At 37.5% G+C, this 27409-nt stretch overlaps 1 protein-coding gene across 4 annotated transcripts in view; it reads left to right on the forward strand.

Annotated features, from left to right (window-relative positions):
- The window catches only part of Tmf (TATA element modulatory factor), a 77974-nt gene extending 51892 nt beyond the window's left edge, over positions 1-26082 (forward strand). For 2 of the 4 annotated variants that reach the window (XM_083136739.1, XM_083136743.1), the window contains 8 exons: positions 313-512; positions 4005-4342; positions 6320-6457; positions 9714-9734; positions 12384-12507; positions 15304-15482; positions 21231-21308; positions 25429-26082. In XM_083136739.1, the coding sequence (XP_082992865.1) occupies positions 313-512; positions 4005-4342; positions 6320-6457; positions 9714-9734; positions 12384-12507; positions 15304-15482; positions 21231-21308; positions 25429-25464 (1114 nt within the window). In that variant the 3' untranslated portion in view covers positions 25465-26082. The remainder of the gene's footprint in view (positions 1-312; positions 513-4004; positions 4343-6319; positions 6458-9713; positions 9735-12383; positions 12508-15303; positions 15483-21230; positions 21309-25428) is intronic. The other 2 variants (XM_083136742.1, XM_083136741.1) reach the window with 2 other exon arrangements.
- Positions 26083-27409: the final 1327 nt, after the last annotated feature.

Here is a 27409-nt window from a genome sequence, read left to right on the forward strand (position 1 = left end):
ATTTATCGAATATTTTAAAGCAAACTAAATTGATGTAATATATCAGTGGAAATCAAATAATACTGGTTCAACTAAAAATTTTTACATGCTTGTCCTTTAATGTCCTTAACCTGAATATTACCTCTATCTTTTTGGTATCAAGGTCTGTCTTAATTTATCCAGAATAAAAAACCTTGGAACTTGGCATGCCAGTTACCACTTTAAAAACCATTACTGACATATCTAGGACAAAAATAACATTTAAAATAAGTGGCTCTGTAATTGTTTTACATCCTGACAATGTGTTCTCTCTCTCTCCTTATTTCTAAACAGCCGGGAGGAGTCATTACGGCAGGAAGTGACGGATTTGATCAGAAGGCTAGAACGGGCAGAGGCGAGGAATGAGGAGCTTTCGCAGAGTGCTTCGGTTGCCACACGACCACTTCTTCGGCAGATCGAATCTTTGCAGACAGCGTCAAGCAACCAGCAGGCAACTTGGGAAAAAGTTGAAAGGAACTTGACAGAAAAATTAGGTAACTAAGAGTTGCACTTGCATACATCATGCCACTTTAAATTAAAGCTAAACTCTCGAGACTTTGAGGGCAGACATGTGCATGAAACTTTTTTATTGCATGATGCATTTTGATTGCACTCAGTCATATTGATACAACAGGGTCATATGAATTGAATTAAGGACCTACTAATTTCTCACTTTTTTAAAGCACATGACGACTATGACACTTCCATGGAGTTTATAAAATGGAACATAATATTTTTTTGAAGTCCATATAATTCTGTAAGATACTTTTGCGGACTCTGTAAAATTACATCAGACACTTTTGCAGAGTGTCCATGCAACACTGGGAAATCAAAATATACAGGAAATCATACAAATTGCATAATTTTCATTAATTCTGTACTAACATTGTGTGGCAAAAGTTGAATAGAGGCATGCATGTTTGACGAAAACACGAAATGTGAAGTAACACATTGTAATGTTAATTTTTCATGTTTCTGAAAGGTGTGAGGTGTATTTTCCTACCTTTTTTTGTCACGAAATGATGCGAAATGAACTGCGAAATGTAAAATAGACTCTTAAACACAAAATTTACTGTTTATATACCGACGTGACACTTTCTGAAGTCTAAAGTATTCTGTGAGTTATGCAATTCATGGAAAGTTGATTAATTCTGCTGTGAATATTTGTGAAGCAAAAATGGACCCCTTTATACAGGAATAAACTTAATATTCTGGTAATGATTTAATGTGCTATTAGAAGGGATATGTTTCTTTTGTGTAATAGTGCAGTTTTTAAATCAAATTTGGGATTATTTTCACATTTTTAAAACCAAAATGTCATTTTATATGCTGCTTTTACACCGCTATAACAGCAAAATTTCATTTTAATTACCACTTTTGAACCCGAAATTGACTGTTTTTGTACCGAAATTTTGCTTTTTTATTTACCAAAAATAGGTGCCTCTAATGATAATATTCTATTTGCCTCGTGTGTGAATGTATATTTAATGAGTCCAATAAGCAACAAAATCTAAAAGTTCTAAAATTTGATACAGGAAAGTTTACTGATGAAAGAATTAAGAAAGATTACCAAATTAAACTGTCAAATAGATTTGATGTTTTGCAGGATTTAAATGATGATGAAAATATAAATGAAACAGACGTAAATAAGAATTGGGAGCACATACGTAATGCAATAGAATCAGCAGCTAAAGAAAGTATAGGATACCATAAACTGAGAAAAAGTAAGCCATGGTTTGATAATGAATGTCATAATCTAATAGAAATAAGAAATCAGGCTAGACTTAGGTGGTTAAATAACTCTGATGATACAAATCTAAACAATTATAATAGAATAAAGCGAGAAGTTAACCTCACGTTTAGAAGTAAAAAAAGAGATTACTTGAAAAGCAAAATTAACGAAATTGAAACAAACAGCAAAAATAAAAATATCAGAGATTTATATAAAGGTGTAAATGAGTTTAGAAAGGGGTGGCAACCTAAAGTAAACTTGATAAAAGATAAAGACGGTGATTTTCTAGCTGACCCAAGCGATATTCTAAATAGATGGAAGAACTACTTTAATGACCTTTTAAATGTTCATGTAGGAGATAAATCAGAAGTAAATGAAGTACACACAGCAGAACCTTTAGTTCCAGAACCTAACTTGACTGAAGTTAAAGATGCTGTTAAAAGGCTAAAGAACAACAAAGCACCGGGCATTGATTTAATATCAGCTGAGTTAATTAAATATAGTGGAAATTCATTAATATTTCAAATTCATAAATTAATTTGTTTAATATGGAATAAAGAAGAAATACCTCAACAGTGGAAAGAATCCATAATTGTTCCTGTGTTTAAAAAAGGTGATAAAATGAACTGCAATAATTATCGTGGAATTTCTCTACTCTCAACAACATATAAAATATTATCTAACATTCTTTTAACAAGACTAACCCCATATGCTAATGAAATTATAGGTGATTATCAATGTGGATTTAAACGTAACAGATCAACTACAGATCAGATTTTTCACATCAGACAGACACTTGAAAAAAAGTGGGAATATAATCAAAATGTCCATCAGCTATTCATTGATTTCAAAAAAGCATATGATTCGGTCAAAAGAGATAAATTATATAATATATTAGTAGAGTTTGGAATACCTAAGAAGCTTGTTAGTATGATAAAAATATGCACCAGTGAAACAGAAAGTAAAATTCGTGTGGGTATTAATATGTCTGACAAATTTACAATTCATGATGGGTTAAAACAAGGAGATGCATTATCTCTATTGCTCTTTAATTTTGCCTTAGAATATGCTGTTAGGAAGGTAAAAGAAACTAAAGAAGGACTAAAATTAAATGGTGTGACTCAGTTGTTAGCATATGCAGATGATGTAGACTTATTAGGGGATGATGTAAATACAATTAAGAATAATGCTAAAATATTTTTCAAAACTGCTAAAGAGATAGGTTTGGAAGTTAACAAAGAGAAAACTAAATATATCCTTACAGGCCGAAACCAAGTGTTAGGTAATAATCAAAATCTAATTATTGATAACAACTCGTTTGAACCAGTTTCCAAATTCAAATACTTAGGAGTAATATTAACAAATGAAAATTATATTAAAGAGGAAATAAAAAGTAGGCTTAATTCAGGAAATGCATGTTACTTCTCTCTTCATAAACTTTTGTCTTCTCGTTTAATATCTAATAAACTAAAAGTTAAAATATACAAAACAGTAATTTTGCCTGTAGTATTATATGGGTGCGAAACTTGGTCCCTTACATTGAAAGAGGAACATAAATTGAGAGTATTTGAAAATAAGATCCTTAGGAAAATCTTTGGACCTAAAAGGGATGAGGAGACAGGTGAGTGGAGGAGGTTACATAATTTAGAACTACATAATTTGTATTCATGTCCAGATATTATTAGAATAATTAAATCAAGAAGACTTGGGTGGGCAGGCCATGTGGCACGAATAGGAGAGGAAAGAGGAGTTTACAGGATTCTTGTTGGGAAACCTGATGGTAAGAGACCTGTAGGAAGGCCAAGACGAAGATGGAGGGACAACGTTGAGATGGACCTAAGGGAAATCGGTAGGGATGGAAAAGAGTATATAGAACTTGCTCAAGATAGGGAAAGATGGAAGGCCTGTGTTGCTGCAGCCATGAACCTTCGGGTTTAAGAAGGCTAGGGAGTTAGTTAGTTAGTTAATATATTTTACGTTAGAACTAGTGAATTCATATGGTATAGTTGCAATAGAATATTTATATGTTAACATCTTAAACTTAAATTTTTAGAATGTTTAAGTAGTAGTATCAGTTTAAAGTTATTCCGGGTCCGATTCTCGGTGGAGGCACATAGTGGTTCGGATCCCACTTTAAAATGTAGGTGCAGTCCCGATTAGCCTTACTGTGCATAAAGTGGACTTAAAACAACAAATCAATCAGTTTAAAGGTATTGGCTTTGCACTAATCATAATTACTCTTCATATTTTACAGGGGAAGCACAATCAAAAATATCTTCCTTGGTGGAACAGGAGAGGTCATCTCGAGAGCAATGCATCACAATGGGCTCACGCGTCACGCTACTGGAGTCTCATCTGAACACAACCCAGAACGAAATTGCCAGCCTGAGAGCAAAGTTGGAAGCAGAGAGAGTCCAGTGTCAGGAACTCCAAAGGGCAAAGGACAAGGAGAGCAGCCTCGTCGAGTCACTTCGGAAATCTCTTGCCGAGGAAGTCGGGGAGCTTCGACGGGAGGTTGTTTCTTTGGAGGAACAGTTGAGTGTTGAACGGACGGCCACTGAAGCTGAACGAAGGAAGAACCTAGTGCTTCAGGTATGTTCAGTGTGTTTTATAACCAGGGTTTAGAAGTTTATGAGAAGTCATCTTTTTTTGTTTTACGAGTAGAAAACTTTGTTTTTATTTTGCAGTTTTTTTCCTTATTGGTAATTTTTCAGTGTTTTTTTAGGTCTTTATTGCATTTTTAGCTGGCTCAGTTGGCGAGCGCAGTAAGTGGTCGACTTCTGATCTCGCCACTGAAGTTCTCCAGTTTGAGTACCAGCCTGGCCATGGGAGTGCTCTGTGAGTGTCCCTTCATCAATTTCATCTATTCTTTATTCATTCTCATTGTCACAATTAACAAAAAAGAAAAAAGTGATGCTAATTATAAAAAATACAGATACATAATTGCATTTTTATAAGGTTTTTTTTCTTTTCGTTTGTTCGCTTGTTTTTATCTGAACTCATTATGAATGTGCGAATTACTCACTATAGTAAAATAACACATATTTTTAAAAATATTTAAAAAACACAAAAAAGTAGTTCTTACGTTTAGTGAGTATGTTATTTATAAACAATGTTTCGAGAATCTACTGTTCTCTTCATCAGGTCCAAACTTCGACTATGAAAAACACACCATAGCCACGTCAAGATATTTTAAGATATTTATTCCAGGTTTTTAAAATATCTTGACGTGGCTATGGAGTGTTTTTCATAGTCTAAGTTTGGACCTGATGAAGAGAACAGTAGATTCTCGAAACGTTGTTTGTAAATAACATACTCACTAAACGTAAGTACTACTTTTTTGTGTTTTTTTAAATATTTTTAAAAATACGTGTTATTTGTTTTTAACTCTATTTTGCTCCTTGAGTCATTTCATGGATTTAAATTGTAGATATTTACTTCTAAAAGTATTATGGAAAATGCACCTTTTCACTTTAGCTCAATTGGTTTGAATTGTTTTTTGAAGTCCACTTTATGCACAGAAAGGCTAATCGAGACTGGACCTACAGTTTAAACTGGGATCCAAACCACTGTGCCATGTGCCTCCACCAGGTATCAAACCTGGGACCACGTGAGTTATGGCTCAATTGGCAACAGAGAGAAAAATGTACCTTTGCAGGAAAGTACAAAAAAATAAAAATAGCACTTTTACCAAGCCATGGTGATAAACGATAACAGTGACATAATTTTAAGAAATGCCACCTCAGTAGCCAAGTGTGATGAGTAGAGGGCAGATTTATATGCACTAAAAAAAGTTTAGAGTGTACCCTAAAAATAGTACATCATGCCGTATATATGTGCTTTATAATCACACCACCACCTCCTCCTATGCCACTGCCAATATAATTCCAAGAATAGAAGGAATCTGTACTTATACACACTGCAGTGTATTTCTTGTGTTGTTGGCAGTTATCGTTTCGTACACACATATAGTTGTGAAAATTTATTGGAAGGATAATTACTCCCATTATATGCAGTTAATATGCACGTTATGGTAAAATATGTGTTTATATGAACTGTAAACGTTTCCAGATTATTGCAAATAAAGTGAAATGAATGGTTCTGTTCAAAGCATATGAATTATCCCCAAGGGTAAAGAATGGCAAATATGGAAGTGTCGGCTCCATACTGATGAGTATTTCACTCGTGGTCTCGCTACTGTAAGTTGCACAATCAGAACCAGTCAATCTCTCAGTCTTTGTGTTTTATACAGACCTTCATCTATTTATAGGCTTTCAAGTTTCAATAATCCAAGTTACTCTGGTTGTCTAGTAATCAAGGGGTCAGGGGTTCGATACCTGGTGGAGACACATGACACAGTGGTTGGAATCCCACTTTAAACTGTAAGTCCAGCCCTGATTAGCCTTACTGTGCATAAAATGGACTTAAAACAAACAATTCCCAGTTACTGTTACAAATCGTATTTAAATGTTCACGTAATACATTTTCAAGATTTCCAAGAGCTTAGTAGTTAAGGATATTGCCTTGTAAAGATGCTTTGTGTGTTATTCAGTCCATTTGTGTTCTCAGGAACAGTTGAGAGAGAGAGAACAAGATCGAGGCAGAGAGCGAAGGGAATCTGCCCCAGCAACACCTCGATCATCTCCAACGCTCAGTTTCGGAAGAGCCTCCCTCTCTGAATCCATATCCAGTGCAACTTGGCCTCAGGTGAGAGAGATTATTTATTACGTTATTTTTAATGTACTGCTCTAAGTTTTGATATGTTTTGTTGTGTTCTCAAGAAATAAAATCTGCTATTTTTTTTATTGTTATCAAAGCAGTGCAGAAATAGCACTAAAACTAGTAACAATTCACGAGCATATCAATTATGTCATCAGACCTAAAACAATGAAAAACGTACCCTGACTTACGCATGCCTTGTTGGATTCAAAGAAATCAGGATTCAAGTCCTGTCCAGGGTATAAGGTCTTTGTCAGTCTGCTCTTATTTTAGCTAATTGGTTCCCCTGCTTTTTCCAGATATTTAAATACATTTGGAGGCTGCAGTGAAAAGTTTTCAAGATACCGATGAAATTCCATTGTTATAACCTAATATTTCATATTTATTAAACACTAGGGATGGGCTGATATGAAATTTTGGCCGATACCGATAAAGTACCGATATAAAATTTACCGATAACCGATATTCTACCGATCCGATATAAAATTAGAAATAGTCCTTGAAGGACCGGAAAGGTTCATTGACCTCCTTAATAAATTGTTTCAAGGTGACTGCAGTGAAAAAGAAATTGCATATTTAGACATTTACTTTTTTAGAAAGTGGTTCCGCGGTGGCTCAGTCGGTAACGCGTCTGACTACCATGCTCAAGGTCCCGGGTTCGATCCCCGGCCGGTTCAAATCCGGGAACTTTTCTAACGGTGGAAGCGGCCCCGGCGCGCACCCAGCGTCGAATAACATGGGTACCTGGGGGAAACCCTGGGGGGTAAAGGCGGTCAGGGGCGTGATGCTGATCACATCACCCCCACTCACGGCCGGATCAAGAAAGTGTGGGGCGTTACCCCCACACCCCCTATACGCCTTCATGGCGTGGTGCTATGCACAGGGGAGCACTTTTTTAGAAAGTAGAGCATGGAGATTATCCATAAAAATTACAACAAAAGGGCAGAATTTTGCACTAATTTATCAGATATTTATTGATAAAATTGGTAATTTTACCGATAAACCGATACACCTATATCGGCCGATACTGATAGAGTATTGATTAATCGGTCCCATCCCTATTAAACACTGAAGGGCAGGATAAGTTAGGACCTTTCAGACTGAACTGACAACCAAGTGACATAGGTCACCTCTAATCTTTAAGAACGTATTCACTGTACTTGCACGAACAACAGACTGAGGCAACAAGATGCATGCTATTGGAAAAATGACCCAGTCAGAGTGCCATGCAAATGGCAAGCATCATGCATAGCTTGTCATACTACTTGGGTTTCATTTATTTCTGTAGGTTTGTTTCCAAGTGACTTTAAAAGCTTCCTTCCTGAAAAGGTACTTGAAAATTGAGGGATTGAACATAGTTCTTTGCTATTTAGTGCCATTGAGCTACCAAGCAAACCTCTGTCCTCTCCAAAATTTCTGCAATCTGGATTTAGTATGAAAAATTAAGGTGATGTTTTTAGCACTGCCACTGTTTCAGATATACATGGTTAGTCAAAATTATGTTAACATTAAATGGAACAAACCAATCCATTAGTGTTAACATAATTTTGACTAACCCTGTATATTACAGCTAATCTGCTAATATTTTTATCATCACTGTAATTTTAATTGGTGTGGCCAAGTATTTGAGACCCATAATCAATATAATTCTATTTACAATACTTTTATTATTAGAGCAGAAAGATCTGGTAACGGTCCCGAATGTTAAATGATTTTTTTCAAAGTTTCATACGAGAAACATGAAGTATTGCAGTTAATTGTAGAAATGATTGTCTCAGTAAATTTGAACCAAATAATTACCACTGTTTGGAGTTCCAAAAAGTGCCAATTTATCAGCCAAAAAATAGTACCTTACGCAAGCATCGCATCGGTAAGGCATTTTCGTTGATAGAAGAAAGGGAAAGTATTGCAGGATAGTGTAAATGATTGTGAAAGTAAATTTGACACTTCCTGAAAGTAATTAGCACCACCTTGTGACCCGTGTGCGAGGGATGACATCTAAGTTGGCAGAAAACAGCGAGTTCATGACCACTATTTACCTCATGTTAAGCATCTAGGTCTAGCAGTATTCTCATACTTGCCCCCCCCCCCCCCCCCCTCCTTGCTAAAAAAATCCAACCCATTGAAAATTGGCTTAGCTTTGCAAAAATCGAATGGGTACAACAACCATGTTTATAATTCACAGCCTTTTGTAAATGGCAGTGACTGTCTGAAATTTATAAGTAAAAACTAATGTTTTTTTTATCCATATAAATTACAATTTTACTTACGTTTTTTTGCGAGTATGGTACGTTTTCTTCAATTACGACGTTTCGAGAAATAACTTCTCTCTTGTTCAGGTTTCGGTGTTATAAGCTTTATAGGAATAGAGGTTAAAAGCAAGGAGGGCCAAAAGGGGTAAATATAAATCAAAGAAGGAGAAAGAAACACTCACCGGACAGTGGAAAAATTCAAAATTTTCGCTAGCTTAGTAGCATCATCGGTGTGAGACGAAAGAGATGGAACCGGAAGTTAGGGCCCTGCAGAGTTGCCAGGTCCCCATCGAAGGAGAAGCAGTGCGTAGAACGAAAAAACACTGTTTCGTCACCAGGCTCGTCGAAAACTGTGAGTGTGTGGGATGAGTTGGGAGGGATGGGATGGCTTGGGAGGGACGGTGGGTGAGGGATGGGCATTACTGGGTGCCTTTATGTATTGCTTATAACACCGAAACCTGAAGAAGAGAGAAGTTATTTCTTGAAACGTCGTAATTGAAGAAAACGTACCATACTCGCAAAAAAACGTAAGTTAAAATTGTCATTTATATTATTGATCTTGTGAGTAATTTGCACATAGTAAATATGAACGTTTTTTCATCCCCTGCAAGTATCACGAATTTTGTGTTTATTTGTATAAGAAATGTAGGAGATCTTAGCTTCTTTGTCTGAAGCAGTGGCACCGTGTGTACTCATAACAAAATCATACTCATAACAAGTAATATGATATGTAATTAATTTGTGGGTTGTGGCATAGGTCACATATACCAAGGCTGTCTGTGTCTACTGCATTTCAGTACCCTGAACAGAGTATCGTGAAAACATAACTGTTATTTCAACAAATCAAAGTGCTTCTAATTGCAGACTGTTCTTTGTGTTAATGTCTTTTGGTTATGATTGAAAATTGCTACTAAAGCAGCAGAGTTGATTTTGTCGAATGCATGCCATGTGTGGATGTTTTATTAATTCCATGTTAATCGTTCTTTCACTAGGGCTTACATAGAATATCTTCAGTGAGTAGTCTTCTTATGTATGCATGTATTTTGGCATGTTGTTCTTTATAGGTGCATGCAGATAGTAGTAATAATGTTCTGCTTGAATAACAAACTACATGGCTCCAAAACATTGAGACATGTGCCAAAGAAATGTGAAAGCAAGCACAGAGTTCATCTTGTGTGTGGTATATATATATCTTTATATTTGACAAGGACTTGGATTCGAATCTAGCAGAATGTTGTCTCAGGTGGTAATTTTTCCACGAGCAGCTCTGGGTACTCCATACATACCTGGAAGTTAAAGGCAGGTAGATCATGGTGCTGATAACGTTACCTGTGCATTAGTGGAAGAGTAGTTAGCACATTGCACTATGATGCCAGAGGTTCCAGGGTTCAAATCCCATCTTGGGCATGGATGTTCTTTGTGAGTGTCTCTTCATCAATTTCATCATATCATCACTCATCCTCATCATCGCAATTAGGCAAATGTGGAAGAAAAGTGAAGTAAAATAAACAAAATCAAAATGAAAACTAAGAAGAAAAAAGTTGAGAATGTATGGAGTCGGCATACGCTGGCTGACCAGGTTGTGATGACCGAAAGATATAGCTACCATTTAGTCAATTTTTGCAATAATATCACAGCTCTATCTAATGACTTCAAATCTGGGAATACAACTGTTATATCCTTGTAATTATAATAACTTTTTCTTTTTACAAAAACATTACTATTACATGAAGATTTGGCACACACAAGAGATGTACTATGTAGGAATTAAGTGAAAAATGCTGGCTCGACCAGGACTTGAACCATGTGATTGCTCTACCAACTGATCTACCATGCCGGCCTGGCTCAGTCTGATTTTTTGCTGTCGCTGTTTTACCTGCGTGGAATCATCTCTTTCAGTGCTACCACAACGGGTGTTGCCTTTGAAACACTGTAGACATCTACAGTTGGCAATAGCACGGTATGCCAGAGATCCGCATTTGAGTCCCACATTTTTCACTGAAATTTCTACATAAACATTTTTACTTACCTGTTATTGGCTATACTGTGAAGATGAATGCATCCAAAGTGTTCTATGATACGTTAAGTTTTTCATTATTGTATTCATCACTGGTTATGTCCCATTGGATTATTGTTTTTAAATTACAATTATAAGTAGTTGCATGTTGAAGTTCTTTCTCAGTTTTCAACAAAAGCACGGAGTAAAAGTGTACTAGGGTGTGTACAAATTGGTCACTCTATTTTTGTCACTTAAACCTTTGTATTTGCTGGTTGTTGTAACCAGCTGGTCACACCGGTCAAGTGCACTTTCATGCATATAGCATAATGGTTCTAGACTTTCTGCCACACCAGTGTGCCTTCTTTGGTTCCTCGAAATGCACTGGGAAGAGTTTACTATTTTTCAATCAAATGTGTTAAATGGCAGAAATGCAAAATAAACACACTCGAGGTAAAAGTAAAGTTCCCTGTGCATATAGCATCGTGTCATGAAGGCACACTTTAGGGGATTGGGGGGGGGGGGTAGGGCCCCACACATTTCACGATCTTGGCCATTTTGGAGGTGATGTGATGAGCACCAAGCTCCATCCAGTTTTACCCCCCCTCCCCTCCAAGGTACCCATTGATTTGAGGCTGGCGGAGCCCCGGAGTCACTTTATGCGAGGGCAAGGCTGGGAAAATTCTGACTTAAATCATAGAGCCCAGGTTTTCCGTGTGGCAGTCAGACACCCTGCTAACTAGACCATCATGACTCTTAAATACTCGCAAGCGAGCAGTTACAATTTTGTTTTAAAAAAACTGTTCATCACACTATGAAACAAAAACATTTTTTATTTTAAATTGCAGTGTTCAGTTCTACACATGTGTAGGTGTATTGTGACGTAAAATATGTGTTCTTTCTCCCCAACAATTCATAGGAACACTGCATCACAAAAGAGAACTAAACTAATTTAAATGAAAAGCAAGATTATTCTGTAATTCTTGTATATAATGTTAACTACATGTGGAACATAATAATTGAAAGCCGGAAATATTTTGAGTGTATTGTATACTTTATTGATATTTTACCTCAAGAAAGTTCTGTTTTCAAAAAATCTTTTTTATGATTTGAACTTCTCCTCTGTGCTGGAAGCTATTTAAGTGTTCCTTTATTTAAAACAAGATACATCCTAGATGCTTATTTTTGACCCCTAACAGTGTGCACTTGCTATTGCGAGTGTTGACTATTAGCAACAACAGACACACTGTTCGTGCATTAGATGCATTCTATCAACAGAAATAAAAGTAGATGTAGTGTAGTAGCAGATATAAAACTGAGGAATCCAGATTCATATTTTACCTGTGATAGCTTTCTTTTGTGTGTTTTTGTAATGTATGGACCATTTCTATGTGTACAGATAGTTTGTATTGCATGTAGTGTTGTCTCCCCGATGGCATAGTGGTAACGTCGTTGCCTTGTAATCAAGGGGTCCCAGGTTTGATACCTGGTGGAGTTCAGATTCCACTTTAAACTGTAGGTCCAACCGAGTAGCCTTTCTGTGCATAAGGTGGACTTAAAAGCAACAATTAAATTCAATTGCATGTAGTGTTCTTCGTAAATGTGCACACACTCACCCGAAGTACATCTAGACTGGTACAAGCAAGTTACAGCATAATTTCCTTAGTTTCAGGATGACGGCTTTGACACAGTGTCAACAATGGGCCGCTACAATGTTTACGACAGCTTAAGGGCAGGAAACACAACATCTTTATTGGAAGGTCTCCAGTCACAGTTGAAGCTGAGAGATGGTAACTATATGTATTGGTTTTTGTTAGTATCTGATGTGCGTGTTGCCAGAAAGTTTTGTAGGGGAGTTGGGGTGGGGTTTTTAGGTTAGTAATAAAACTTTAATAATAGGAAATGGTTGTGATTGTTTTTATACAACAACAACTATTAAAAAGTAATAGAAATAAGTTTTAATCCATATTTATTATTACTATGTCCTTGGGAAGACCCTTCTAATGTACCAATCAGATGAGTGTGTACAGCTCACCGCTCAGGAGATGATCCCCAACGGAAGTGAAGTGATGTAGCATCAGGGGACACCACTATTAGGGTTGGGGGAGTGCACCCTGAGTGAGAAACACACGTGGGCTTGCTGTAGCCGGTGCAGCGATGCAAGTCGTTTAGGGTTACGAAACGTCCTCTTTTACGTGGACAAAACCTTTTTATTTTTTCGGGGCCTAAAAATGGTCTGGGCAGGTTGTTAGGAAAATTTGAAAATATCGTCTTTTCTGGGATAAAGACAACTGCTTAACTTCAAGATTAGTAACAAAATGTTATTTGTAAATAATTGTTAATATTGTTTCTGTTTTCAATTTCAAAGTAAAGAAATACAATACTCTCAGTTGCAAGTGCGAAGACAAGAATTTTTTTTCCAATGAAGGAAAAGTTGGTGAACTTTTGCATCTCTTCTGTTGTCGCCGCTCGTAGTGTGAGGTGTTGATTTCAAAGCACTTGCGACATCTACCGCGACTCGTGGTGAGCAGCAAGTTTCTAACAATAGATAAGAATATGCGATACGCTGCGGCTTACTTTGATTTGAGTTTCATGACATAATTCAGAAATAAACATGAATTTTTAACTGCTGTACTCTTAGTTGTTACATGGTAGTGGAGAAGTTCTGTCGATCAGTGATCTGAACCATTCCGAAATGCAAATGTGTTTTTAGTGATGACTTACAAAAGTGGTTTCTTGACTTTAGGCCTGGAAGAAACAACTCTGAGGCAAAATGCAAATTTATGATATTCTTTTGAAGTAAGAGACAAAGTTTCACAACTGTATAATATTCCGGGCATAGTGAATAAATATTAGAATATTCAGACATTTGCCTAAAATGAGGCCTATTATACAGAAATGGTGTAAAATTGTTTTACAGGGGTGTGTGATCTATAAGCTCACCAAAACACCTGTAAGCACAAGATGTGTGTTTGAAGTCCAGCATCTTCGTTGAAAGTTAACTGTTTGCGATGGAAAAATGTCCTCTTTTTTTTAAAGCTTGTTACCTGGTAACCCTAAAGTCATTGCTGTATATTATTTTAAAAATTCTTTGAAATACAGTCTAGATAATACACAGGATAAGCAATACAAAATAATTCTACACACAACCTGTTGCCGCAGACACACGCTCTGTGTGATTGATGAAAGCTAACTCCTATGCACTTCCAAAAGGACACTAGATTGCAGCGGAAGACTTTCTGCTACCTCTAAAATCTGCAAATGGACCGCTTCTTCCCTTTATCCCAGCACCCCGTGTCTCCTCGTTTGGGGATCTTCTCGTAGGCTGAGTGCTGTATCTAGCACACCTAGGGAGACCAACTTTTGGCTATGAATTTAAGGGAGATTTCAACTTTCGGCATTGAATTTACGGGAGATTTAGTCACGACAAATTTTGCACATTTTTAGTTGCAAGGCATCACTCCAGCTAATGTTTATGGAATGAATAATATTAAACAAAAAAATGAATTTACATTTTACATAATATGTAGATCAAAATAGAGAATAAACATTTACATATTTGCACATTTCTTAGGTAAAGGTAAAGGTAAAGTGTTCCCCTGTGCTTAGCACCACGCCATGAAGGCGTATAGGGGGTATGGGGGTAACGCCCCACACTTTCTTGATCCGGTCGTGAATGGGGGTGATGTGATCAGCATCACGCCCCTGACCGCCTTTACCCCCCAGGGTTTCCCCCTAGGTACCCATTGTTATTCGACACTGGGTGGGCGCCGGGGCCGCTTCCAACGTTGGAAAAGTTCCCGGTTTTGAACCGGCCGGGGATCGAACCCGGGACCTTTAGCATGGTAGTCAGACACGTTACCGACAGCCACCGCGGCACATTTCTTAGTCCTAACCCATATGTATGCTGCTGTATAACTAAGCATCAATCAACTACTGCAAGATATGATGTCACTTCCGCCCACCAAAGGGTAAACATGCAAGATCTTGCAGTCGACTTTTGTATGTCTCGCCAAACTCTGAATGAATTGAAATTTTGCGATTTTGGCTGTTAGTGAAAAATACGGGAGATTTAGAATGTCAATACAGGTGCAGGAAGAGTATAAAAAAAAAATAGCTCTAATACAGGAGATTCCGGGAAATACAGGAAAGTTGATCACCTTAAGCATAACTGGTTTTCATTATTTTTTTTACATTTCATGCAGGTAGTGTACTGAAATACATCGTTATTCTAATTTGTTAGTAACTTTTACACACAAAAGTTGGGTGGAAATTTTAGTGATAAAGTTTATATAAAACTCTCACATAAAACTCTAATTTTTGGAATTTTGACAACTGTGGAACAATTCAATCGTTAATGGTAGAAAGTGATGAGTTAATGGTAGAAAGTGAAAACAAAACCGGGTTCCTATATTCACACAATTTTTTCAATATTGCAGTTTTTACTTGGGTTATTCTGTTTAAATACTAACTGAATTTTGTTTAGGTTATTGACAATAAAAATAACAAGCTTTCTGCTTTTTATAATCCATGAAAACTTCTTGGAGTAGTAAGATACAGTTTTGATCTTATCCTTTGTTTAACAGGTGAAGTACAGCAGCTGCAATGGGAGATGTCACGAAGAGAGCAAGAAAGAGCAGCCCTAGCAGCGGAAGTCTCCCAGCTGACCGCTCGTGCAGAGGAAATGGAGGAGAAACTCTTGAGGACGGAACAACTACGCACAGCTTTCCAGGATGTCGAGCACAAGTATAATGCTCTGTTGCAGGTAATTGTGGATGTTTCTAGTTTATGAGATCAACATACTGGGTGATCCAAAATAAAGATGGTCAAATCCTGATAAAATGTTATCAGATTATCTGAATATCCAAATTGTCTAAGGTTAAGTTTCCAGGAACTTTTTGCATATATAGTCGCAAACGTGCATGCAGTTCCACTGAAATACTGCCGATTCTCTCACTGTCTGTGATATGAGCATCTTGCCGGTTGGGGCAAGAGTGGCTCAATAGATGCTTAGCGCCGTTCTCGCATGGATTGATACATAAAACCTGCTACAAACTTACAGGGCATGGACAAAAATATGGAAACACCTGCGAAGAAAAGTCAGAATGCTGTAGCTAATCACCTTTAGCTTCCAAAATGGCCTGCAGACTCCGAGGAATGGACAAATACATGTCCTGGATGGTGGATAATGGGATCTTGCACCATTCTTCATGCAAGACATGGTCACAATCCTTCTCAGTGTACATTTTCGTCCACGCAGATGTTTATCTGATGATGTGTTTCCGGACACACTATTATGTCGTCATGATCTTGGATAGAGTCCCTCTCGATACGCCAAATAACATGGCTACTTTGGTAACAGAGGCGGTGCCTGCAAGGTGGGTACCAAGAATTTGCCCTCTTTGAAACACACTCAGCTCGGACATGATTCAGTATCAACTGCACTGCAGGCTATCTACAGTGCAACTCCTACCAGTCCGACAGTACAAAACAAAAGAATTTCGCACCTCGTCTGATTTCAAGTGCAAAAATTGCATTGATAGCACCTGTTCCGATGTTGTTGTGTTTCCATATTTTTGTCCATCCCCTGTAATTTATCGCGGGTCTTAGGAACCCAAATATTTGGATTATCCCAAATTCACATTATCCAAAAGGTCTGGATATCCGAATGTGTGCATTATCTGGACAGTTTTATCCTTTATCAATTTTACAGGCTATCCACATATTCTTTTATTCATCATTTTTGTATTTTACTGTATGGATTTTCATCAAATCTGTTCTATCTGGATATCCAAATTTTCCGTTGCATCCAAAATGGATATGGGATAATTTGAAATTGGATATTCATAATCTAAAAGTTGTGCAACTGAATCTAAGAACGTTAATGCTATGCTAGGTCAGTTTTGCACCGAAATCAAATATAACCTTTCTTACTGTAGAGATGAGACGTGATGCATTTGATTAGTCTTAAAGCCTTGTGCGCATGATGCTTGTCATTTCAGTGTGGAATCGGTCCCAGAAGCATTCTCACCATTTTTAAAATATTTTTTATGACTTTATGGCTCATTGTTCATCGCATACAAGACTTAATTTTTTTCGACTGCCAAAATTATGTAAAAACGCAGAAATTATTGCTGTAGCATAATTTGAAGATTGATAAGTTCACCAGGTGGTAGTGGGATCAATATGAAAAATTGTCATTGTTAGCAGCATAAAATACACAGGAAGTTGAACATTTTGTTCACAGATGTGTACATGACTGCGTATTGACAACATAATTCCACAAAAAATCAAAATTTTACGCTAAAATTATATTTGTTATACCATATTGGCAATTTGAAGTATTAAAAAAAAAGAAAAGAGTTCTTCCACTTATCAATTGCACCAAGTGTATTTTCCAAAGTTTATTTACAGTGGGTTATAAAAGTCCACCATATTTAATCACCTAGTGATGCCTAGAGCAGTCCTTCAAAGTATTTGGCTGCTGTGAAATTGTTAGATCAAAAGACTTAGTTTTAGGTCAGTCGGTATGTGTTTTATTTTGGTCATCCGATGCTTCCCAACCATTAACTGTATATTTAAAAGCTTCAATTACCTAACCAATGCTTTAGTTATGCCCTAAAATTTCTGCCCAGCGCTTTGCTTAATCTCTGAAAATGTACTAGGGATGTGCCGAAGACGATTACTGATGTATGAATATCAGCATCGGCAAAAATCCGATATTTCAATCTGTACCGATGCTACTGGAGTTTTATCTTCTAATAATTTTTATATTTTAATTTTGTAAGATTTATTGAAAATTACGTTATTGATCTTCATCATTGTGTAGTTTTTGTGCTAAAACTTATTGCCAACTCTCATTCAGAGGATCAACCTACCTGAAAATCAGAAATAGAACAGTACATTGCTAAACCGACTATTCCACGTGATCAGGATCCGCTGTTGTATTGGAAATCCAAAATTGAGTACACAAACCTGAAGCAAGTGGCAAGAATGTACTTGGGCATGCCTCCTGCATCAGTATTCAGTGAATGAGTGTTCACTGTTGCTAGACAGTTTTGCGAAAAGTAGGTTACATCCAGAAGTGTGTCAAAAACTTGTGTTTCTGAAGTTGAATCTGACAGCATTAAATTTACAATATTAAGAACAACAATTCATTTTGCATTTCAAAGAACTGCTTGTGTACTAATGTTAAATCTCTGATTTTATATACAATGTGGGCCACCTTGTATATATGTAATAGAAATGTGCAGAGCAAATTTATTTTTGACATGCTGAAAATATCATTCCATTTCTGTTGAATAATCTTATGTATCGGAATCGGTAAATTTTTAGCATCGTCACATCACTAAAATGTGCATCAGACAGACTTGAAAATATCATAATTTGAAGAACCCAAAATGTAGGGAAACACTTTGACCAATTTTATTCAAATGCAATGGCCATAAAATTGGTAACTTTGCTCCATTTAAACCCCTATTCAAATCACACCTTTTATGACATAGTTGTTATTAAACACTTGTAGCTTTAGTGATAACCTAAACATGTACTACAAAAACAGGCATGAATGAGGAAAATTGTTTGTCTGCCACCTTGAAAAGTGTCGACCAATTTTCATCAAATGCAACACTATCACAACTATGCAAGGTACACATCTGTTCAATTAAAGTGGCACTCTTTATAGGAATAAACAGTTGAAGCATGTGCCACTTTATCGGAATAGGAGTATACAAAGCTGCTATAAGAATTTCAGCCTAAAAGTAGTTATGGCAGTTATAGAAGTAAAAAAAACGTTAACCACTTTGTACCCACTCCTATCCTAAACTACACATATTTAAGAAGTTCATTAACATCATTTTACCTAATGCTGTAATTTTCATCTTTCGAAGAGTCCAAAAATTTCATTTATTTTGCACCAGCATTGTGCAAAAAAATATTTTTTTGTTTGTTAATATTTGGATGTAATTCTTCAGTACTTTAGAGTACAGGGCTATTCTAAATGATCTTCCCGATTTTAAAGTTTAATATCTCACGTTTATTTAATCACAATGACATGCAAATTATTTTAAATGAAAGAAAAACTCAAAAAGTTTTTTTTACATACATACGTGTTATGTTCCACGTCAAAGGTGCTCAATATGAGTGCCTTTTGTAATTCGGCACATATCAAGCTGATAGTCAAATTCTTGCCACACTCTTCCCAACATCTTAGTGTCAATGGACGCAACTGCTTCTTGGATGCATACTCGAAGTTCAGGTAAGTTGTTAGGTAAGGGAGGCTCATACACTTGGTTTTTAACATAACCCCACAAAAAGGTCACAAGGGGTGATATCTGGCGAAGGGGGGTAGCTCATCCTATCCATTGATTTGGTAACCTTCTGTTGAGTTCCCTCCTGACATCCCGGTGCCAATGTGGGGGTGCCCCATCCTGCTGCAAAATAAAATTTTCCATGTCCTCTTCCAGCTGCAGGAAGAGCCATGTCTGCAGCATGTGAAGGTAGGAAAGTCCGTTTACAGTGTCCTCCTCGAAGAACATAGAGCCATAGGCCAAATGGTCTATACCACTTCCGAATTGAGTGACCGCTTGGTGGATCTAACCCGAACTTCGTCCTAAAACTTCGCTGGACATAAAAAACTGACTGTTGTACATGAAATTCCAGGACACAAAATGCTCTCCTGTCTTCCTTTCCAGCCATCTTGATTTACTGTCACCCTAGCGGCAGAATGCGGAACTAAACATCAGCTTTGCCAGACACTAAAACTTTTTGAGTTTTTCTTTCATTTCAAATCATTTGCATGTCATTGTGACTAAATAAACGTGAGATATTATACTTCGAAATCGGGAAGATCATTTAGAATAGTCCTGTATATACAGAGTGCAATACTTAACGCAATAATATTGATCAACATTCTGAACAACTTTTACAATTTTGAAGCATCGGTATTGGAGGGAATCAGTAAGAGCCCTTCCCCCCCTCACTTCCATTTAAAGGTTTATGAAAATTTACAAGTTAATGCTACTTTTGTTAACTTCCTGGATTTATTTTATTTGCTTTGTTGATTTAAGTGCACAGATAGACTAATCAGGACTGGACCTATGGTTTTTTTAAAGTGGGATCCGAACCACTATGTGCCTCCACCGAGTATCGAACCCAGGACCCCTTGATTACAAGATGACGATGCTACCATTAACTTCCTGGAACCTGAAGAGCAAAGTTTGAGTTTGCAAATGTAATGTAACAGTTATTTATCAAAATAATGATATTTTTATTCGCTTGTAAACTTTTTAATTCTGCCACCTCAAAGTTAAGGCTTGGCTGGATATTTAGCAGATGCATAATATTCCAAAATCCGAAAAAAATCACATCTGCTTAGAATTCCTTCCTGAGCATTCATATAAATCTTCATGTGGTTTCCTTTTACTGTTGCCTTGATATTCTCATAGTTTCATGATTACATAAGTCGTTTAAACTATTGATAATACCTAGACAAGAACGAAAGCAAACAACATGAAGATTCATATGAATGCTCTAGAAGGAATTCTAAGCAGACGTGATTTTTCGGATTTCAAAATAATATAGCAATTTTTTCTGCACTCTCATCGGCCAAAGGGTCAGCCGAGCCTTAATCTCCAAGTTTGATTCTTGTTGCTTATACAGTGTGTTCCATAATGTTCTTTGAGTTTATAAGGATGTTATTACACATGAACCCCAAGACTTATTGTGATGAAACAAGTGAGGATGGAAGAAAAACTCATAAATGATATGCAACAGAAACACTTATTGAGAACTCTCCATACTGTTGTTTTACACTGACAGCTTTAATTCCCATTGATTTCTGCAAGCTGCACTGAAAATATGATGCATGGTTGATTAACAACCATTTTAAACATTCCTTTCACAAGTGCACTTGTGACTTATCAGCATGTTTGTGAACTACAGCAAAACAAAACACCCTTGCAAGAAAAACTGAGTTGTCCTCCTATCCTACACCTGTTTCATCCAGTTTTAAGTCCAATACTTGACATATGTCTTAACCTTGAAGAACACCCTGTATATTGTAGGTATTTCTGGACTATTTGTAATGGGGCAGTCACATGCAATGTAATAATAATAGCCTGTGAAGGCCAGGGCCTCACTCACACCAGAGATGGGCAATCATCTAACCAGTTACGGGGTGACATGTGGTCAGCACGACAAACCCCCAAGTCGACGTCATAGGTTTTCTCCGGCTGGCTTAAGCTACTCATTCCTAGCTCTCCAATTTCATCATGATCCATGGCACGGGACAGTCACATGTAATATACCCCATAAATCACCGAAAAATGTGTATGTGGGCTGAAAAGAGAAGTTATTTATGTAGTTTTTCTTCTTTATTGTTGAGATCCTCCTTCCTTCTGGCAACGTCAATAATCACAATTACAATAATTTTAAATCCAGTGCTTCTAAACTGTTATAAAATATAGTTACACTAAATGTGTACTTTAAAATGCCTCGTACTTTTTGCTTGCAGATGTACGGGGAGAAAATGGAAGAAAATGAGGAGTTAAGATTGGACCTGCAGGATGTTAAAGAGATGTACAAGGCACAGGTAACTATCTCATGTGTCCGTGTGCACATTTTTATTGAATAGCTGTAAATGTAGTGATTCGCATTTTTTTTATACAAAAAATTAAGATTGTAGACTAAGCAGAAAGGATGATTGTTGGTTGGTGTACTTAAGGCACTCTTCTACATGCCGGAGGCCTGAATAGGTGTAATTTGAGGATAAAGGGTTTTTACATAGTTTAGTAACATCCAATGTTGAAATCAGTGTCAGTTTGAAGGAAAAATAAAATGCAAGGTATTGATGTTAGCTGCATTCAAGTCACGGCTTTCTTGTTCCTTTCAAATGAAACTGAGCAGGTATGGCTCAGCACTTAACATACTTGAAAACAGATTTATTTGTAAGTTTTTACATGTGAACATAAAAAGATTTCACCCACCAGTTTTAATGAAAAGCTAGTCACATTCCGTTACTGTCCCCAAGGCAGTATCATGTTCATCAGATCTGTATTACAGAATGTCGTCGTTTGTTATTTTTACATGGATTTTATGGTTTAATCACAGTGATGAGGCTAAACGATGAACTGGCTGATGGGGCAAGCACATCAGTGCCCTGCGGGGGGTTTAACCTGGGACCTCTGGCTCCATATTGTTATGCTGACCCAAGAAGCCAGCTCATCTGTTACGATTTTACTGTCCTCTGATGATTATGTATTCAAGATACTTCAATAATTTGTTTTTTCCTGAAGATGTAGTTAGTAAGTTGCCTATTGGATGGGATACCATTGTTAGAGATAAAAAAGATGATGTTCACTGTATTCCAAAGCAGTATAACCCTGATGCTCGTGTTAAAACATGGTGATGAACAATTTGGCCAGCAATGCATATGCATATGTATTCTATGGTCTATATGAAGATTTGGTACACACCTCTGCATAAATTAAAATAAATAACTGCCATTGCTGGGAAATAACATGAGTTCATCTTACCCTGCATCTGAATTTTATTAAAGTGACCTGCTTTTTTGACACTAAAGCATAAATATGTTTAATAAAAAATAATTATTGTGAGATTAAGCCACTAAACTGCGACAATAACTTTAGTAGATATGTATATATTTTTTTATCACCTTTTTATTGCGAATGGAGAAAACATGCATTGTCCATTATTAATACTAGAGTGCTGCAGGGAGAAGATTTCGCTTGATTAGCAAATAGTTCATAATGGATGACACTAGATAGCTTAAGGGTCCTCCTCAGTGGCCGTGGGCTCAAACTGTGGGATGGCATGGGTTCAATCTCTAGGTTCTCGGTCTGTGTATAGGACTGGCGGCAACTCACCATCATGAGGAGCTGGGAGTGAGTAGCGTAACCGGTCTCGTAAATCTCCTATAATGGCTGGGGGTTCAATGTGCTGACCCTGCATCATGTGCCATTACCGGTTGAAGATCTCACACCTCTAGGTAGGATTGTGGGAGGGAGACTGACAGTTCGGGATGGGCCTAGGCCCTTCTGTTGAGCCACAGGTTATTAGATAGCATATGGAACCGAGAGCTTCTCCATTCAAGTGAATAACATTGATGGTGACATGAGTGGTATACAGTGGGATCCATGAGTATTACTGTGCAAATTGTCCATCACCATGTTCGTGCACTTTATTTGACCCAATAAGAGCTTCAAGAATTAAACGAAATCTCAAAACAAGTTGTTGGAAACTTCTGCACCAGCATACATAAAAATCCATCGCTTAAAAACATAGGATGTAAGAGGAAAAATTAATGAAAATAGTCATGGACAATTTGCCAAGCAATACTAGTGGATCCCACTGTACACATAGTGGGTCCTAAAATATGGATTGTGAAGTAAAAGATGCAGTGAAATTGAAACGAGTTAACTTAAGTCATTATTAATGATGAATGCGGTAAACACAGTTTAAAATTACTTACATGAAATTTACAAATTTCGTATTTCCGTGTTGCACAATTTAATAGTTAAATCCTATTAATTTCGAAGATCCTCTGTTTTCATTCACTAAGGGCACGGTGTCTGGAGTGAAGATTGTACTGCGTCACTGCTTTTGTTTGTTCCCGGGCAACGGTAGTTGAAATTTCTCCAGTTTGGCAGCACTGGCGTGTGTATCCTGGTTTGCGTCATCTGCTTCCTGTTGCTGGGTGGTGGTTGGGGGCAGGGCGATGCTGCTCTGTGCGGTGCAGTTTCTGTTCCCCTTGTAGCTGGAGGGGGGTCAAGTATGCGCACCCCATCTCTTCTTTTCCTGGTTGGTAATCTTTTTGAGGACAAACTGCCAGGTCAGGTGTGCCTGTCCATTGTCCTGGTTCAGTGCTGGTTTCTGTCAGATGATAGCATGGGGTTCTATGACAAGAGTCGGTTGGGTGAAGTATGGATGTGGAGTGGAGGTGTTGAGAAAGGCCTGATTTTGGTGTATCTTTTTTGGCTTCTTTGACAGTGCGGATAGTTCTGCCAATGTAGGTGTTGTAGCATTGTAGACACCCGGGGATGCAAGTTTGGGTAGGTAGTATCTCTTGAAATTGGGTAGTGCTCTTCCAATTTGGGTTATAGGTTTGTGTGCCAGTCGGATGTTGAAGGGTTTGAGGGCCTTGGCGAATTTTCCTGATGTGGTGGGGTGGTATGGAAAAGCAATCTGCAACCTCCTACAAGCCAGCCTCACCCACAACTAGAGTATTTCCAGTTCGAAGACAGTTTCTTCCACCAGACAGGAGGCCTAGCGATGGACAACCCCTTTTCTGTACCCCTATCCAACATTGTACTGTATGTGGCAGAGAAATCGATACTCACCCAACCAGAGTTTGCACATGTAAGATACAGAAGATATGCCGATGACACCCTAGTCATTTACAAACAGGAAGAGGACTTAAACCATCTCCTAACTGCCCTCAACAACATACACCCTAACAAATTTCACCGTTGAAAGGGAATAAAATGGCTGCCTCAACTTTCTCGACCTAAGCATCCAACGACACCAAGACAAATTCATCATGTCCGCATACAGGAAACCAGGTTCGGGGACCCAGTGCATCCATGCCAAATCCAACCACCCACCAAAACAGAAAGCTGGTGTATGGATGAAGTTCTATAGAAGAGCCTTCACATACAGCTGCACAGAAGATGACCTCCATGCGTAACTGAAATAGGACTAAACAACGGTTACACAGAACGCCAACTATCCATGTGGTGTGCAGAAGCCCAGCTCGGACACCCACAAGACAAGAGATAACCTGAACCAAAATCCCAAACCCAAATGGATCGCTTTTCCATACCACCTCACCATATCAGGAAAATTCGGCAAGCCTCTCAATCCTATATCCCAAATCGGAAGAGCACTACCCAAACTTGCATCCCCTGGTGTCTACAAGGCCACATGCCAATGCCACAACCCCAACATTGACAGAACCATCCGCACTGTCAAAGAACGGATTGACGAACATATAAAAGATGCCAAAAAAGACAACCCATAATCAGGCCTTTCTCAACACCTCCATATCCATACTTCACCCAACCAGCTCTGTCATAGAACACACTGTCAAAGAAACCCATGCTATCATCCAACAGATACCAGCACTGGACAATGGACAGGCACACCCCATCCTCAAAAAGATCCCCGACCAGGAAAAGAAGAGATGGGGTGTGCATACTCGACCCCCCTCCAGCTACAAAGGGAACAGGAACTGCACCACACTGAGCAGCACGTCCCAGTCCCCTAACAGGAAGCAGACGATGCAAACAAAGATACACACGCCAGTGCCGCCGAATGGGAGAAATTTCAACTACCGCCACCCGGGAACAAACAAAGCAATGATGCCGTACCCTAAGTGAATGAAGACAGTGGATCTTCAAAATGAATAGGATTTAACCATTAAATTGTGCAACGCAGAAATACGAAATTTCTAAATTTCACGTAAGTAATTAAGTCATTATATCGTATGTTAAAATAAATTTTAGTCTACTTTACTAATACACAGTGACATATGAAAATGAAATAGATGATTGTGGGCTGAAACTACCAAGGCAGATATTTCTCTCTCACGTGCACACATGCTCACTCATTCACTAGAATACACCTGTGCTTAGTTCTACACACTTTTTATAGTAATCGAGAAGAAAAATTATTCCCAGTTTGTTACCTTTCAGATTGATCAGCTACTGAAGAAAGAACCAGGGCACTAGCAGCAAAGTATCAAAAAAGCATGGATGTTAATTTCTGTGATGAGTGCCGGGCCAGTTTTATTTAGGTGCTATAAATGTAACTTTTTTGAGCTAATTAAGTCACAAGAGATAGTGTTTTGCAAGTCATTAAACTGTCACCATTCAGGGTAATATATATTATGTGTGTGTGCATATGTAAATATGTAAAAACGAAAATAAATAGCAGTACATTGTGTAATTTACTATATATTCTATGAGCAATTTAAATGTACTTAAAACTATCTTTGATTTGGTTATATTTTATAGCAATTTATGAATATCTATAAAATGAAAGTATACAGATTCAGATTTTATGAACTAGTGTAATATAAACTAAATTTACACAAGAAAATGCTTTAAGGAAGTTATTTTATCCACCTGTGATATTAAAGTGTTATTTAAAGCAAGTGCAGAACAGTATATGCCAAAAGTTTAAGACTTATAAAGTATTATGTTTATTGTTTAAAAGGTGGCTTGTTTGTTGCCTTCTCATGACAAGTATGGATTCTTGTCACTGTATTATAGGTTGTAAAAATATTTATACATAAAGATATGAATAATTATTAAAGAAATTATAATAAATGAAATTCTATACATTCATATTTTTTATGAAGTGTTTTAATTTTTTCACTATACGGCTCAAGATATCTTTTATGCACTAAAACGAAATGAGCGAGTTACCATGGTAATGTTTGACCATCATACAGGATGCTAGCGAGTTACCACTGCCACCTATTTAAGTGGCTCTGGTGCCCATCCAGCCTCTTACCAATTGGTTCTTTTGTCATCACAAGGGTGTGGATTCTTGCCTCTATTACTTTGTAGCAAAAAAAAAAAATGTGTAAAAGCCCCTGAGGGCCAGTGCCTACTTACCGATTGCTTGCTGGCTTCACTCTCGCTAGAGGTGGGAGATCGTCTAACCAGTTGCAGGGTGACATTTGGTCAGCACAACGAACACCAAGTCTCCAAATTTCCTCATGTGGTGGCTGGCTACCAGTCCCATACACTGGTCAAATCTTAGGAGAAAATTTGTTCGCTTCCCCCAGAAGACTCAAACCTCCATGCATCCCGTAGACGGAGCATAAAACATGTACTGCCATAGTGCAGGACTGGTAAAACATAGGCTTTCATTATTTGAGCCAGATTATAAATTTTTAGTATCTGGTTTTGTGCAGTTTCAGACACTTCTGGATTGTAGAATTAAGTCACGAATGTCTTGATAGAAAGCAATTCAACACTATGCCTTAGCAAACTCAATACCTTTAAGTAAGGACAAGCCAATAGTCTACCAGCATCTTGATATTTCGTGGGGTCTGCAAAATTGGTGTGCAACTTTCAATGAGCCTAATTGTCCTGGAATTTATGCAAAATTCGGGCAACAATATTGTGTGGAAAAAACTATTTTGTAATTACAGAAGAGGTATTTTAATGTTCTGATTAAATTGTTAAATATTTTGAAGGAAAGCTCTGACCAACTGATGCTTCTAATGGAAATGGAATACTCTAACACTAATATTAATCAATATTTTGAACACCTTTTAATTGTTACAATTTTCAATCTAATGTGTGTGCTGTAGAATTTGTAAGAGAATCGGTTCAGCCCTACCTTCAAGTATTGACCATTAACTTCCAGTGTAGTACAAATAACTTTTTCACAATATTGCACATTTCAACAGGCATCAGAACAACATTGTCTATGAAAAATTGAGAAAAATGCCTCTAACAAATTGTAATGATAATGCAAATCTATGAGTGTGCAACTATCACTGCAGTGGCCATAAAGACGAACCAACGGTAGTGTACTTTTCTGAATGTGGAATGGTTACCATGGTCACTTGACCTAAACCCCACTTTACCTTATGGGGAATTTTTAAATCTAATGTGTGAGCTGTGGAAATTAATTTTGAAGAGAATTCAAGGAAACATT

This window comes from Lepisma saccharinum, chromosome 15, assembly GCF_977018435.1.
Source record: "Lepisma saccharinum chromosome 15, izLepSacc3.1, whole genome shotgun sequence".
Classification (NCBI taxonomy): Eukaryota; Metazoa; Arthropoda; class Insecta; order Zygentoma; family Lepismatidae; genus Lepisma; species Lepisma saccharinum.